This window comes from Panthera leo, chromosome A1 (assembly GCF_018350215.1).
Source record: "Panthera leo isolate Ple1 chromosome A1, P.leo_Ple1_pat1.1, whole genome shotgun sequence".
Taxonomy (NCBI): Eukaryota; Metazoa; Chordata; class Mammalia; order Carnivora; family Felidae; genus Panthera; species Panthera leo.
The window spans coordinates 71,205,730-71,222,118 of NC_056679.1; the positions used below are offsets into that span (position 1 = coordinate 71,205,730).

The window sequence follows — 16,389 nt, forward strand, 5'->3', positions numbered from 1 at the left end:
ATGATCAGGAAAAAAAGAAAACGATCAGTTTGTTCTTTAAATGATGAGCCCTGAAATTGATAAATGAAGTCAGAAAACTGACTTAGCAGTTGCTCTTACCTGATGATATAGAAACAGAACTCTACGCACTCTTCTAGAAAGGCATAGGAGAGGCTCAGTAGCTATGAATTGTTATATTTACTTTAAAGGCTTTGACATTCCTGGAAGAAAGCCCTCATTAAGACTGTCTTATTAAGGATTTAGGAGAAGTGATACATAAAATTACATTTATATGTTGAATATGGGGAGGGGTTTGCCTCGTTGGTCTTCATTCTAAAGGGTTAGGGTCCTAAGATGATAGCTCGTTGGCCTTGACATGAAGAATGCTTACACCAAGACGTTGAATCGCTAAGTTGTACACCTGAAACTAATGTAATCTTGTGTGTCAAATATACTATTTGGATTTTGTAAAAATGCCTCCACTCACTCACTGCATTATGAGAGCAGTCAGTGGAATCTTCCAGCAGCTAGACGTGCAGGTTAGTAAACAGTGTGGTGTGTTCTTTCTTTTTTTCCCATTTTTCATCTTAAGCCTTTTCTAGAAGCTACATAGGCTGCCATCCTGAGCTTGTCCTAATTGTGTGGCTTTAATTATAAAATCACATTTGCACTTAAGAAAATAAGTGTAACTGAAATCCTTACTTTTCCAACACCTGAATCAAAACCAGAGGCAGGGTGGGGGGCAAGAGGGGCTCACACTGTGGTCGGTCTTGCTCCTCCCTTGGCACTGGCCTCCCCCGCACCACTCCTGGGGCAGAGAACCGGGAAGCATGTAGCCTCCTTGTTTCCAGCAACTGCTTTCTCCAGGTCTGGCTTCTCCAGACACCAGAAGGGTTTAGGCTTCATACTTTCCGTGTCCTGGCTAATAATCTAATGGGGGAAAGCAAAGCATTTAGTAAATTGGAACAACGTGGGGTTAGTCCTTGGTTCATTGGGATAGCTCAGATATTGAAAACCACCACCAGTCATTAAATGTGGGTATTCAAGAATGGTTTAATTTGAGAACCGACTGTTAAAAATGTTACTGTGGGGTCATGGGACCTCTACTTTATGTAGTCCTTTAAAGTCCAAGTCTGGGTGTGCACCCCTAGTGAATTGGCTTCTAGTCTCTGTGTGGTTCCCCTTACTTAGAAATGCTCTCTGCACGCGTGTGCCTAGGCTGGTCAGGGAGAGTGCACACTTTCTTAAATTCTTCGCCCCAGCTTCCGGTGCCACTTTTGGTCCTTGCTGAACTTCCTTTCTTACTCTGTGCCGTCGTGTTTTGGTAAAACAGTATTTTCTCTTGAGTTACTAGTTGTGAGAAGTGTCCCAAACCGTTCCCTTCCCCAAATGCAGGGTGAGAAGCTTCATCTTGGGCTCTTAACAGCAGCTTCTATCATTAAATCTGCCTTGTGTAATTAAAACACAAGAAACTTTCCTTTGACCAAAGGCACATGCTTACTTGAGGCCATTATGAGAAAATAATACTTGTAACTTTTAAGTTTTGTGGTTTTAAATTGTTTTAGTGCCACAGGCATGTTGTATTGTTCTTAGCAATAACAATAGCTGAGCCAAAGTTCCACTTGTATCAGTAGAAAGATAATGGAATCAGTCATCCCTGTGTGTTTTCAAGGAAAACAAGGACGTAAGAAACAAATAGGGGCCTACAGCTCTTCTCGTTTTCTTTGAAATGTTATTTTTTTATAGTTTGAATTCCAGTAATCTGATATTTTTATATTCAGGTTAAGTAAAACTTGAGAAATCTTAGAATGGAGCTCCTGGCAATAATGTGTTCCACAAAAGCATCACATAAATAATAAATAATAAATCTGTTTTGTGAGGCAAACAATCTTAACAGAGTTAAAAAAAAAAAAAAAAACCTCAGGGCGAAATGATGTGGGGTGGCTGCTCAAAAGTAAGAAATGCACTCTGAGAGCTTCCTGTGGAAAGGTCTTTCCCCTCCTAAAGCACAGAAGCTGTGTTCTTTTGGGTTCACGCGGCAGAAGTTTCTAATATCCTTTCAGTGTCTGTTACATAGTATTTAACATTAAATGTGGCAGTAAAATCATTTTTCAAATGATGGTAGAGTAGCCTTTTTGAACAAGTGGGAGGGGGTTGTAGTCAACAGTCAAACACATACCAGCAAACCACTAAGAAAGAAAGAAAGCGGATTGTGGAAAGTCAGGAGACACACATTTAATTCAGAAGACAGTTGGCAGAATGACTTTCATATGCTTTTGTCTGTTTTTGTTTTTGTTTTCTTGTTTTTTTGTTTTTTGGTTTTTTTTGTTTTTTGTTTTTTGTTTTTTTTGGTAATCAGCTGTCTGAAAATAATTTTGCAACGGACTTTCATTTCAGTTGGAAGAAATCCCTATTTTCCTGTATATTTAGCACCATCATACACTGGCGGCATTTTAATCAAAGCCAGGAGTTTTTATAACTTGTTTTAATTTTAAAATGTCTGTCTTTAGGATGTTGTCGAACAACAGTATTAAGTACACATATTCTCTCATAATAATGGCAGAGTGCACCTGCCAGCTTTAGACTGAGAGCTGCTGAAATGGCATAAAGTCAGTAAGGAGCAGAGTTGTTTTGTTAGTCCTTCGATACGAGAAACAAAGCAGAAAATGAGGCAACCCAAGGGGAGACTTTCCTGTCGCAATCAATCAAGATTTCTTCTGAGGTGGGTTCTAGTTAAGCAGACATCTCAGATTTGCATCAGAAATATTCGTCTTCTTGATTACAGTAACAGTGGAGACCTGAACCAGAGGTAGGCTGTGTCCCCACTTAGGTAATTACCACTTTGTGACTTACTAGTTTGTGAGAACAGGTCCAGTAATAGATTGGCAGCAAGTACCTGTTGCTGCTTTTCTTGCCACTTACCCTGTTCAGTATTAGTGAGACAGGCTTGGCGGTATTTTTGTGGGGCCAAGACAAGGGAGATGTACTCGGTGAGGGCACTGACCTTTAGCAGCAGGGGAAGTAGGTGTTTGGGACTGTTGTTGTCATGCATGGGGTCTTGGGCACAAAACTATATACTCTAACGTGCACCAATGAAGACAAAATTTGTGATCATTAGTGGGAGTCCCCCCCCCACCCCGCCGCTGGCCCCAGAGTTAGCCCTGATTTTTTTCCTCCTTGCACGTGCTCCTGCAGGGGCTCCAGGGGAAGGTTCCCAAGCAGTTGGATGGCCACTGATCATGAGACACAGGTGCGCCGTTTCAGAGTGTGGCATTCATACCCCCCTCTGCCCCCAGACCATCTGGAACTGAGCCCACAGCTGATCCTGGGGAAAGCGCATGTCAAATTTGGCAAGAGACCTTTAGTTTTCATTTCTTGAAGAAACAGACTTGGAGCCTCTTTTGCTCTTAGGCATTCTAGATGGCATTGGAATGGGCCCTCCTGACATGTTTATCTGGCAGTGACTTGTATGCCCCGTACAGCCCAGTATAATAATGATAATGGTGTCTTTCCCTGGCAGAGGCCCTGGCTCGACTGATGGATTTTCCAATTTCTGGATATCTTGATGGACACTCGTGAAATCACGACAATAATTACATTTTCATGTTTTATCGCAGTTTACTTGACAAGATGCCAGTTTTTCACCTAGACCTCAGATCGTATTTTAAAGCAGGTATAAATAAATTTATGCATTCATTACTTAACATTTCTAAACTTTAAATTACAAAATATTACAAACATAAAGTTACAGAGAATAATACAAGTACTCATGCTCTCTGCGTACCTTTCCTGTATTTCCACTTGTACTTAACCATAAAACATTGCTCACACTGTGGACTTGCCCGTGGCCCCTCCCTACCCTCATCAGATTCCTGTCCTGTCTTCTTCAAGTGATGGCTACCCTGAATTTGGCCTTCTTATCTTTTCCAGGTAACATTCGCTTTTCAGTGTTTAGGCAAATTTTTATTGGAGGTAACCACTTGAGAATTTTCACAGTGTAACTTAATGATAATTATAAGAGAAATATTTTACAGATCAATCAATAAATATTGTAGGTGAGTCTTCTGCAAGTTGGGCATTTGATTTTATTTTTCAAGAAATGATCCACTTGGGATTAGAGGTTATGTTATCTTCATTTTAACCATTTTTGAAGATGGCAGTTCTCGAGATCTTTTCTCACCCTTTTGCTTAAAAAAAAAAAGAGAAAAAAGCCAAAAACACTGAATCACCGAGGGCTTTAAAACAGCATATTTCACAGAGGTAGAGGATCCAGACTGATACCTTAAAGATACTGTTAAGTTCTTCTCTAACTCTGGGGGCTTTGGCTCCAGTTCCTGGCTACTTAGAAGGCAGTAAGGAGAAATGTTTTTCATTTTAAGGAAAACTAGACTTTTATCTTGGCCATGACTCTGTATTCTCTCCCGGAGCCTCTCTGCTCCCTGCTTCCATGCCCACTGTACAGACCCAGGGAGGCAGCTCTGGGCAGGGGTGGGGGTGGGGGGAAGCGGGGCCAGCGCTGCGCAGGCAGGCGCCTGGAGTCCCCCCAGCCGGCAGCCTTGGCTGAGGTGTCACCTCTCCTTGCTCCTGCGTGAGCAGGCGGCTAGAGCACAAACCCATTGCTGGAGGCCTTAGACTGGAGATAAGGGGTTTGGTGGCATTTCTTTCGCCCGCCTCCTCTTTCTTTGTAAATTTGATGACGGTTCCTTCCATCACTGCTTAAATACTAGACCATCTCCCCGGGTCTCCCTCCCTCCCTCTTTACATGAAGATGTTGGGATGTGAATGCACATTTCTTCTTCAGGAAATATCAGGGGATATTTACCAGCCTATCTTACCAGCTCAGAAAGAGGAAGTTATTATAATCAGATTCTAGCAGTGCCTTTTAACCAAATCTGAGAGGCCTTTTTCTTGTGGCTGTTAACTGCGTCTTTCTTCAGATCTAAGGGCCGTAAAATGCATTGCATTCAGGCACCTGTGTTCTAAGTAGAACAGCCTTTAAAAATGTAATTGAAGGATTTTCACTTTTGTGGAGTCGTCAGCAGGGTTGATATTGATCCGCGCTTTCGGGTGGCCCAGAAGGGGAGCCTGCAGCAGGCCGGTAAGCCCTCCGAGCCTTCTGTCTAATTTGGCAGAAAAACACAGAATGTAGGACAACAAAAGAAGGCTCCCTTTTCCATAAAAATTCGTCCTCCCACCCACCCCTCTTCCCCAAAAAGGGGACTTAATTTTTCAGCTGCACACAGTGATTTGGTGCTCACTCTTGCATTGAAACAGTTGCTGTCTGAACAGGCAGGAAACAGTTTTCTTTTAATTGCTGAAATCATTCGGAAGTGCTGCGTGCCCTGCTTCTATACAGCAGATGCTGTGCATTAATTGGCCTGCGTAGAAGTGACCCAGGGTTCCTTGCAGCGGGCCCAATTTTAGGCAGAGGGTTTAAATAGCTTATTTATTATTGTGTATAATCTGGCGTACATTATGTGCTCCTGCACGTGTCGTATTTCATGGTCTGCAGTTTCTAATGTCATGTGGGCTTCAAAACCTGTGTTTCTCTGGTAATGTACTAGCAGCAGGTAAGCTCAAAATACCATCCATCAGGAGCTAATTTTTTATCCAGATACCACAATGACTGATGAACCTGTCTTTTGTGTGAATGTTTAGCACAGTAGAAAGCCATATGCCACTGGCACCGTTTCCGGGGCCTTCTTTACAGTTGCCGGAGAGGAGGCTTACAGGGGGAAAACCCTCCGTGACATTATGTCCTCTCTCCTCCACTTAAAGGATAACACCTTTAAAACAGCCCTGGTTCTGGACGACAAAAGAGGGTAGGACCCACCTCACAGGAAAGCCGACTCCCGTAATCATTTTCTTTATCAGAAATAGGACTGCACACTCTTAATAGGGAACCTTGTTTTGTTTCTCCCCGTCTGTTCCAAACAGACCTTCGCCCATTAGAAGGGCCTCCCCTGTGTGGGAAGAGCACAGCTGTTACTGTAAACCTCATCCCGGCACTGTATCACCCCCATTTTGTGGCTCTGAAGGATGAAATTGAGAAATGGGATACTGTGCAGTCAGCCTTTACATCTCCAATTTTAGGCCTTTGCCATCATTTTCATGCTTTTATTCCAAATCAAATAACATTAGTGAGCTACACCACCTTCTGATGAATGTCTGCCCTCGAGCACAGCTTTCAAGTCTGGACTTTTGGGGGCTCCCTTTTATGTTTGGTGGAGGTCTTTCTTCCCCCTCTCTCTGCCCGCGCTCTTCCTGCACTTTTCTTTGAGCCTTCTTCGTGCATTCGCAGTCAGCACGATACAAGTTGCCAGACGTGTCCCCGTCTTCGCATGCTTTCCAAGAGGGACGTGTGCTGGAGAAGGGTCTGTGTCTTTTCATCTTTGGGGAAGGAGGGAAGCGAACTTGGGAGAAGGATATTGGGGGCTTTAATCAGAAATAAGAAGGGGTTTAAATCATTAGCACAACAAAGCATACTATAAGCTTGAAGATAAAAGTCTCTGGGGAAAGAGTCCTCTGAAAATAAATGGAACTTGATAGATTTCCATATCATTTATAACTTCCCTTAATTACACTTGGAAGACTTGCCAGTAAAACTGGAAAATTGGCAGCCTATATCCATTAGAGTCATTTTGCCGACCATGGCAAGCAGCTGGCTTTACTGGATTTTATTTCCCATCACTCACAATTAATCATCAGCTGGAGATGTCTGAAACTCTTCAGCGCAGAGCACTGCCGGGTGACATTCAGGCCTCCTAAACATGCTAAAATCTGCTGAGTAAATGGGCCGAGTTTTCTCTCCAGCTTACTCATTTTGGAGCGAGGCAGGCCCCCGCTTAATGAGCGCTGCGCTCTGATAATCGGATGCGAATGTGAACCTTGACCCCATGTCAAAGGAGAGGACGCAATAAGCCGGATGAAAGATACAGGACTCAGGCCTCCAAACTTTACACCAATTAGACAGGGAGCGGAGAAGGACATCAGGCTGACTAGGTTTATCGAAAAGACTTGCGAGGCTTGTGACCATTTTGTAAGCCCAACGTCGGAGACCTCCTGTCACAATCAGTGAGCCTTTATCAGATGATGCACAAAAGTGTTAGAGAAGTGTGTGCACGGAGCCTTCGGGAGCCGCGCGCTCACGTGGAGCCGTCGGGGCCAAGTTCCCCACGTCAGCGCTCCGGGCCCATGCCGCGCCTGCCTGGGCTTCGCAGGCACCTGGGGAAATGCGGGCGGCGCCACCGCGACCTCGTCAGCCGTCAGCCCCGTGGGCAGGCCAGCCACCACCGGTGGACTGGAGGCTCCCAGATCGCGGGGTGGGGGTGGGGGGCCCTGGGATGCCCTTGGGTGCGGCGGGCCAAGCCCGGGTGGGGCGCCCTGACAGCGTGGCCCGCGGTCCCCGACCTCGGCATCCACCCCACGTAGCTCCTCCGGCTGCGGTCGTTGAGGGATGACATAATGTGAATTTAGAACACATCCGCGTGTGCGTGTGACTCGATTCTGCTGACCAAGACGGACCTCTCTGTTTTGTGGGGTCTCAAGGGACAACTTCCAAGACTTCTTTCTCTTTCAGGGATGAATGAGTGAAAACAGACTAGAAAACCCATTGCTAAGTGAACAGAGAGGGAGAAGTGAGTACTTCACATTCCACCCGGACCGAAGTAGAGATGCAGACTGGCAGGTGGAGGGAAGGGACCAGGGGGGAAGCAGGAGGGAGAAGAACCGGATGTGGGTTCGAGGCAGTGCTGCCAGTGGCCCCTTGGAATCCGAGGCGCTTTCTTTGAAGTCCTTTTAATCAGACTGCCAGAGGGACTTAATAAGAGTATTTTTACTTTGGGACTTGCCCCCCTCTCCAAGGTTTTGTTTTTCTGAGTAGTGTTTTTGGGGACCTCTGCTTGAGTCACCTGTATGGCACCTCTTTTCACATCACGCAGGCTCTGGGCGCCCGGGGCCAGCCAGGCAGGATGGCCGGGGGTGGCGAGAGCAGAATCCTGTGAACTTGCCCCGTGCTCCAGCGGGCCCTGGTCTAAGCACCAGTGTGACCGGCTCATGTCGGGTCGTGGCCTGGGCTCCGCTGCCCTTTAGCACAGGTTCTATGGTATCCTTGTCAGGTTGGTCTTGCCCCCTTGGTGTGACCGCTGGAAACTTCTGGAGTTTATTTCTTTTTCATATTTGCATTAATTGTGACTTCACTTGAAGATCCCGGAAAGAACAGCGAGGGGCGCTCGGTCTGGCCTGCAGACCCTGAGCCAGGCCGAGCAGCAAACAGGGAACAGACCTGCTACGGGGGGGTGGGGGGCGGGGTGTGCCCTCCCCCACGAAGCCCACAGGGCCCGGGGCCGGGGAGCCCTGGGCTCTCGGTGGGAGGCCGGGGAGGGGGGCAAGCTCACACAGGTCCCCACCATGGGCACTAGGCCAGCTGTGAAGGAGAGAGCTACCAGCACCTGGGGGGGGGGGGGGGCGGGGGGAGGGGGGCTGGACAGGGGAGAGCTGGTTAGTTTGGATAGAATTTACATTCTGTTGTGTTGGGTGTCAGATCCATTTCCAGAAATCCCCCCTGGCATCTTTTGCCAGGATGCCAAGTCGTCAGGCGGGGACGCCGAGCAGAGAGGCCAGCTCTGGCCCCTCAGCCCCCAGGAGACCGCGGTGCAGGCCCACCAGGGGCTTGTGAGTGGGGCCCCTCCAAGGGAGTCGCCCTTCTCCCATCTCGCTGGGCCCCGCCTGCCTCTGAAAAGAAAAACGGCCCCGGAACGACGACTGGAGGGGGCACGTGTGCCAACGCCCACCTGCTGCCCCCTGCCCTGCGATGAGCGGCCCTCACGTGCGCATCCTCCGCTCTCCGCGGGATGCAGATGCCAGGAGAAAATGAAGCAAAACGGGCAGTGAGCACAGAGCTTCAAAGCCCAGCTCCCCAGCTCAGCGTCTCTCCTCCGTGCCAGCCCCGCAGCTTTGGCAGCCCCTGTCCTAGGTTTCTGTGCCAGGAGAAGGCAGCCCACCACCTGATCAGAGAAGGAAAGGAATGCACGGGGCGCAGGCAGCCCTGACTGCCAGCGAGACAGCTTGTGCCACACAGGGGGCCGGGGGCAGGGGTGGGGGGGAGCTTGGAGATCATCTGGGGATTTCAGGAAAGAACATTCTCCAGGCGCTCCTGCCACACTGGGCCAGCGCCACCTTGGTGGTGTGAGTGCCCTGGAGCCCCACCCCAGGATGCCCACCAGCACCCCAGAAGAGCCAGCCAGTTGCCCTGGGAAACAACTTTACCATTTCAAAGACTGGGAGGAGGCCCTTTTTCAGAGGAGAAAAATCCAGCCCGCTCCTTGATGCTTCCCCATCAAGGGCAGCGAAGAGAATAAACAGAGCGGCCTTTGGTCACAGCTGCCTGCTGCTGGAAGCCCCAGGCTTAGCCCCGGGAGCTCATGCCAGCTCCACCTGGACTGGCCCCGCCACGAAAGGCAGGTGAAGCTTCAGCCAGTGCCTGTGGGAGCTACCGGTCTCCTTGCAAGGACCGGGCAGAGCTTGAGAAATCCCTCCCTGTTCTGGAAGGCACTTCCCAGGAGCCACCTGGTTGTTACTTGGCATGTCCTGCAGAAGTTGAGACCGTGGTCCCCATGGCTGGCTGCTGTTCCCGGCACCCGCCCCCCCCCCCAAGGCGATAGACAGGAACACTATTTTTTGGTCACAGCTTTCCTGAGATAAAATGCACATCCAGTGCAGTTTGGCCCCTTACAGCATGCACTTGGTGGTTGTCATGGCTTCACAGTTAGGGGTGCAACCGTCACAGCATTTTCCTCACCCCTAAAAGAAATGCTGTGTCCACCAGCGGTCACTCCCCTCTGCCTCCCAGCCCCCAGAAACCCCAGATTTCTCTGTATGTAGAGATTTGCCAAATCTGGACATGTCACATTAAGTGGAAAACATCCCATTTTGCCACATCTCTATAGCAAAGGCAGATTCAGAGACTGATTCCCAGGGGAGACCCCACAACCAGCCCCCCTAATCCTCCAACATCAGGGATTTTTTTCCAGTGAGTATTTGATGATGATAGAGAAAATGGTCCTTCTCTGTTGTCCCCCAAGAAGCACTTGGAACATGAAGTATTAGAGGTCGTTGCTGCTGTTTGGATAACATTTCAGAGTATTTGACAAAGAATCTCTTGATGGCTTCACTCTTGAGCATTGTTGCAAAATTACAACGATTTTAAAACGTGTGTCCTTTTTCTGTTCGCTCTTCCAGGTAGCAGAAGGCCAGGAAATTTGTGTGATTGAAGCCATGAAAATGCAGAACAATATGACAGCTGGGAAAACTGGCAAGGTACGTCCCCAAGTTCCCAGTAGCCCATGCCAGCTCTGTGACAGGAAGCAGAATTTCCACCCTTGGATCTTGGATGGGTAGGCCTGGAAGGGACCGTGGAGGTGACCCCTGCCAGCACACCAGGACATTAAGATTGGGAACTCTTTTCACTTTGCATCCGTGTGTCCCTGCCTCGTGGAGAGTCTTTGCGATGTGCAGGTAGTCCAAGAACAATTGTTCTTCACCTTCATGTCTTTCAAATTAAGGACTCTTTAATTTTTAATGTTTACATCTGTCTTGGAGGCAGTTAGTTATCTGAGACTCAGGTGACACAGCAGGAAATGGTTTTAGAGATTGCAAAAATTAATGTAACTCTTCAAGATAATTTCTCCGCAAAGAGAACAATTCAATGTTAGATCAAGAGGAGCTGAAAGCCCCATGCACACATGTGGGATGGCATGATTTAGGGAGGAGAAAAGGTGCTATATTTGTCCTGAAACTTGTTAAGAGTAAAACTTCTTAAATGTGGTTTCTCCTTGAAGAATAAAGAAAAGTCCTTTCAATAATAACTTCATTATTCCCCCTGCTTCTAAAAAGATGCCACTCGTAGCAGAATGAGCCTTTTCTGAGGAGGGTTTGGTTTGGAAGTGTCGGGTGTCCTGGAGGAGGCGGGGTGGGGCGGGGAGGGGAGAGGACTATAGGCATCCTGCCCTTGCGGCCACACCTGGGAAGAGAGACCAAGCCTTGGGGACATGGGTGCCCTGGCAGAGAGGTGCTGTCAACTCACAGTGTCACTTGCAGAGAGATACAGCCTCTGTCACCCCAAAAAGAAATGAGGCTGATATGCAGACAGTAGGCCTGGCTGGGGGGACAGAGGCCCAGTTTATGGTCATTGGGCCTGGAGCTGGCTGGTCAGGCTGGAAGAGACTGTCGTGGGCTGTGTCCAGGCTCCGTGGTGTTTGGGAGAGGAGAATCGCATGATTTGGGAATTCTGCTCTCGACATCTGATTTCTTTTCTAAAAGCGGACCAACAATCGTTTCTGTTCCTGTAGAAATCGTTGCATTTGCTCCCTAGGGTTAATTTACCATTTATGCTGCATTAGTGTCAAAAAATTTCCAGGCATGATGAAGACTTGGCCTTATCTGGGGGGGATCCAGAATATGTCTATGTCGTTACGTGCCAAGGGCCCGTGTTGCTGGACCGAAGTACTAACACAAAAATGAACGCTGTCTTAGCTCCCTGAGGGAGCGTGGAGCCCTGGTCTGTCAGTGTGTTCTGAGCCCCGTGGCCTCACGGTGGCTTCTGGGTTTCATGTGGAACTTCGCTGATCCCTGGCCATCGGCGGCCCAGAGTTGCTTTCAGGGTGTCGATGGGCTCTGGGTGAATTTGTACTCTGGCCTGATCCCTTTCAGCTGGAGTCTTTCCTGCCCATCCCATTTCCTTCTGCCCCTCCCCAGCAGGGCGCCCAGGAGTGGCCAGAGGCCCCTGCACAGAGGAGCAGGCCCCGGCGAGCCTGGGGACTGGCAGCTCTTATCTGGAGGGCCATTTTTCCTCCCGGAGAAAACGTTCACAATGGAAACCGGTCCTCATGTAGTAATCGCAGCATGAAAGATACACGCTATACAAACATCGGAGGCTTCAGATCAGAAAGGGCGGCCGCTTCAGTGCCAATAGCACCTACCAGGCCTTTGAAGTGGCCACTGCACATGTTCACATCATGAAGGCCCCAGAGCTTGAATTCCAGGGAGAAAAGGCCCCTCTAGCCCTCCGCTTCCCAGTGGAGCAGTGGGGACGCAGGCCAGGGCCCCGAACCCGCCGTCCGGGACGTTCTTCCTGTTTGCCAGGTGCTCAGATGGCCAGGAAGCTCTAGCCCATCGTTTGTTTCCATGCCTGAGCACAGCCTCCAAGAAATCAAAAGACTGCTTCATCTCCACTCCAGTATCTCCCTGCTCATCTTAAATCGGAACACAAATTCGGGAAAGCAAAACTTGATTAAAATTGAGAGGAATCAGTAGAATGTAAGGGCACAGTGGCACAGCTGTGGGAGCTCAGTGCCTGTTCCACATTAGGCCATACAGTACTATCCCTGCAGCCACATGTCTTTGGAGGATTTCATTTCCCGTCAGAAGGAAGTTTATGATCTCAGGCTAAGGAGTTTGTTTTGGCTCGTGTATAATTGTGTGGTTATTTTTGGTTTTGGGTTTCACACTAAACCAAGTATATACCGTTAGCTCTCAGAGACCATTTCTAGCACCTGATGCTGTAGAAGAGACTGGGAGGGCTGGCTGTTGAGAGCTCATCCGGCATAAATACACTGAGCTTTTAGGACACTGCACAGACCCCCAGGTGCACCCAGCGCTGGGCCCAGGCAGACAGCAGCAGAGACCCCCTGCGCCAGCAGCTTTTAGGACAGCAGGGGACAGGCCGGGGCGGGGGAAGGTGGCGAGTCACAGCCCCCAGCAACGATGTCCCTATGCTCACAGTTTCCTCTGCCGGCAGGAGAGGACTGTTGTACCTGTGCTCCGGAGCCTGCCAGGCTGCCTCCTCGTTTCCAGAAAAGGAAGAGGAGATCTCCCTCGTGGTCTACTTAATAATTTTTACCCCGCCTCCTTTTTTTTTTTTTAATTCAAGGTGAAATCAGTGCGTTGTAAAGCTGGAGACACAGTTGGAGAAGGAGATCTGCTCGTGGAACTGGAATGAGTATTTATAGCCTTTCCGTCATCACCCAATTTAATTAGCCATTTGTATTATTATTCTTTCACACTCAATTTAGTCAAGCATTTTGCAGGAACACCCCTGTGCAGCAGATTTTACATGGTCATATTTATTCCACATATAGTCAAAACCAACATTTCTGCCAAAATATCACCAATGGAAATTTTTATTGATATAAATACTTGTACATATGATTTGTACTTCTGCTGTGAGATTTCCTAGTGTCAAAATTAAATCAATAAAACTGAGCATTTGTCTAAATATTAGCTTGCCCTTTTTTTGAATGAAGACAATGTACATAAGAGGCTACTGGCTGTGCCAGTAGACTTTAAATACTAGCATTTCATTGTGATCCTTTAAAACATTTTATATAAACCCCAGTTCTTTACCTCGGTTTCATGAAATTATCATTTGCCACTGTATACTCTGATTACCTACTTCTTCCTGGTTGAGGACCTAACTCCCATTTGTGGCCGTTCATGATTCCGGGAGCCCGCGCAGTACCCACAGGGGGCTAGAGGTCTGGAGCTCCCTCCTGTGCTGCTCTTGGCTCTCATTGGGCAGGCGAATGAGCTGGCGGGGGGGGGGGGGGGGGGGGGGGGGCACCTTAGTGACAGCCGCTCTCCGGGTCCCTCTTGCCCGGCCCACATCCCCAGGGCTTTGCTGGGGCTCCCTCCCCTGGGAGTGGTGGGTGTGGCTGCCACAAGCCCATCAGCTGATACCCATCCTTGCCTTTTTGTGTTTTTGTGAAGCAAGTTTCCCGTTAAGAAAAAAGGGCTAAAAATAATGATGATGTTTTTGTGCCAGATGCAGTTAGCGATCACAGTGTACCATTAAATTGAAGAGTGAGTGAGCTCTCCCAGCGGAGGACGAGGTCACTGAGGATCAGCAGCTGCGAATGCAGTTGCTTCTGCAATTCTTGGAATCCATTTCCTACTTCGCTGGTAAGGAGGCAGAGGCAGAGTCGTGCGCGGATTCGAAGCGCCGCTGACAGATTATCAGATGGAGGTGGGTAGTAATTGGTACTTCGTGCCTCGCTAGAATTATTTTAAGTGCTGTTTGTATTTGGAAGCTAAGCTTCCGTCAGGCCTGAAGAACAAATTACTAATGTGTCGGTTCTTCCTTGAAAGGCCCGCCCCGCAATGCTGCTCCTCGGGGCCCCAGGCCCTGGCTCACATGAGCTCCGTCTGCAGTCACGGTGCTCAGCACCTGCCATCAAGTAGGTGCTCAGGACTTTGCTGGCTTCCAGTGAAAAGAACCTTCTGCCAAATAAGGAGATGCAAAGAAAAAAAAAAAAAAGGCCAACAACAGTACCAGCACTTTTAAATTTGGTTTCCTAAAATACCCGGTTTAATTTTACAGGAACATCTTTAGTAAATCCTTCTTTAATAAGCTTGATCTGAAAACTCAATGACGTTTTATAGAGTCTAAAACTACCCCAAAACACAGTGTGTTTTTCTTGAGTTTCTTTTATTATACCGAGATAATCAAAATCGGTTTAAAAACTTACTTTTCTTGCTGCTACAAGTTAGAATCAATACAGCAGGGTTGCTAAAATCTAGCTGCAACACAAAGTCTACATTTTAAATGTTATCTTCAGATCAAAGCAAAGAAAAAGTATGACATATGAATTCTGGAAATGTCATTTAGGGGAATTAAAATCCTGAATTTCCTTATCCGATGTATTCGAGCCCATGGCCGCCTTTAAGCAACAAAAGCAACAAAGCACTACTGGAGAGACAGACTTCAGGTGCAGGAGACTGCGGAAAGCAGCTGTGACTGAAGAAGAGATCGTCCCCTTTCCCACACACTGAGTGTACAAACACTTGCTTCAAAGGGCATTATCATGCTTCCACCTTCAGCGAGTGTAGGCCAGGCTGGTGTCCCCGACTGATCACCAGGGCTCTGTCCACCTTGGCCCTTCTCACCTGTTTTCCCGTGGGTTGTAGGGAAGGCCATGCTCCCCCCGGGAGTCGTAACTGTCGTGGTGCGGGAGGCGGACCCACTCAGGTGCGTAGGAGGCCGTGCTGTACACAAAGCACTGCAGGGTCCCGTCGGTGGCCGGCATCTCCTCCGGGGTGCCCTGCCTGCCCTCCCACTCGAGGACCGTGACCCTCACAGGGGTGCGCTGGTACATGTCGGGGCAACCCTCAAACTCATCCAGGAAGCTGAGCATCTGCTCGTCCACGACATAGATCTCCCCCGCCACGCGGCGCCCCTGCCCTGGGAGGTTAAGCAGCCACGGAATGTTATGTTCGCCGGCAATCACCAAGGGGTACGGCTCCACCGTGCGGCCCCGGCCTTGGAAGGCCGCTCGGCCATTGGCACCGTCCAGCAGGACCTTGTGGTTGGGCTGGCCTCTCTTCAGGGTCCCGTATATGAACACACGAGCCATGCGGGCCGCAGGAGCTGCAAAACAGAAGGGAAGCAGACCGGTACCTACTGAATGTGTCAGAGAGCCGGGGAAGGGCTTTCAGTCCTGCCTGGGGTCAGAGACTTTGGGAAGGTTCCAGGGTCTGCTGGGCGAGCAGGTGCTCGCAATCCCACTTAGCCCCACAGCCCACTACTCTCGACCAATCCTGTGCTGGGCTCCGAGGTGCCAGGAACACCCAACCACCTTCTATAGTCACCCTTCTGGGAAAAGGTACTCATTTAAGAACATACTTGTCAGAGGAAGACAGCCTGTCTCGGGATCAAGCCCTCAGAACCGCTGTTTCTTAGACCAGTTAGTTTTTAATCTTTTTAAAATGACTGTACAAATTATACAATAAATATTTTTTATAGAATACTGGTAAGTGAATATAAATATGTATACATACACGGTACCTGCATACATATAAGATAGGCCCATGGAATCCGCTACAAGAGGTCATTCAGGTTCTAGTACTAAATTTACACACCAGTCCTGGCAGCGTGACCCAGCAAAACTTCAACAATCACACCTTCCGTGTCCCTTTTCAAGGTCCTAGAGGGTAATGATGCTTCCCTGTGACTCACTGTGACTCAGCGCAGCAACCTTGGCTCTTGTGTGAAGGTAAATATTTACTGCTCACCTGGGTCTGGGTTACAGATTGTTACATAAATTGCTAGAAGTCATTTGTGTAAAAGTGACTCAAACAAAACTAGAAATGGAAGTTAGGCAAGTTGGGCCCCTCCCCAAAGCCTGCATTTCACTGCCCTCCTGGCCCAACGCTGTGTGATAACGGCAGGCTCTGGAAGGAAGACACCGTGCACAGGACAACAGAGGACGTGCCCGTCTGCCGGCAGCAGCCCACCACCAGCCACGAACAGCTGGAGGGTGATGTCCCTGGACACCCATCAGGTGGTCCTTGGAAAAGTCCCACTTGGCTCACAGAACTTCCACTTCCTGGTATGGGGGTCTCGGCCTCACCCGACCT

General features: G+C 48.7%; 2 protein-coding genes across 14 annotated transcripts in view; one reads left to right on the forward strand and one right to left on the reverse strand.

Moving 5' to 3' along the window:
- The window catches only part of PCCA (propionyl-CoA carboxylase subunit alpha), a 474,500-nt gene extending 461,246 nt beyond the window's left edge, over nucleotides 1-13,254 (forward strand). For all 5 annotated transcript variants that reach the window (XM_042929832.1, XM_042929843.1, XM_042929812.1 and 2 more), the window contains 2 exons: nucleotides 10,219-10,296; nucleotides 12,908-13,254. In XM_042929832.1, coding sequence (XP_042785766.1) covers nucleotides 10,219-10,296; nucleotides 12,908-12,976 — 147 coding nt within the window. In that variant the 3' untranslated portion in view covers nucleotides 12,977-13,254. The remainder of the gene's footprint in view (nucleotides 1-10,218; nucleotides 10,297-12,907) is intronic.
- Nucleotides 13,255-14,442: 1,188 nt separating this feature from the next.
- Nucleotides 14,443-16,389, reverse strand: part of GGACT (gamma-glutamylamine cyclotransferase) — a 47,645-nt gene continuing 45,698 nt past the window's right edge. For all 9 annotated transcript variants that reach the window (XM_042929908.1, XM_042929900.1, XM_042929913.1 and 6 more), the window contains one exon: nucleotides 14,443-15,400. In XM_042929908.1, coding sequence (XP_042785842.1) covers nucleotides 14,916-15,386 — 471 coding nt within the window. In that variant the 5' untranslated portion in view covers nucleotides 15,387-15,400 and the 3' untranslated portion in view covers nucleotides 14,443-14,915. The remainder of the gene's footprint in view (nucleotides 15,401-16,389) is intronic.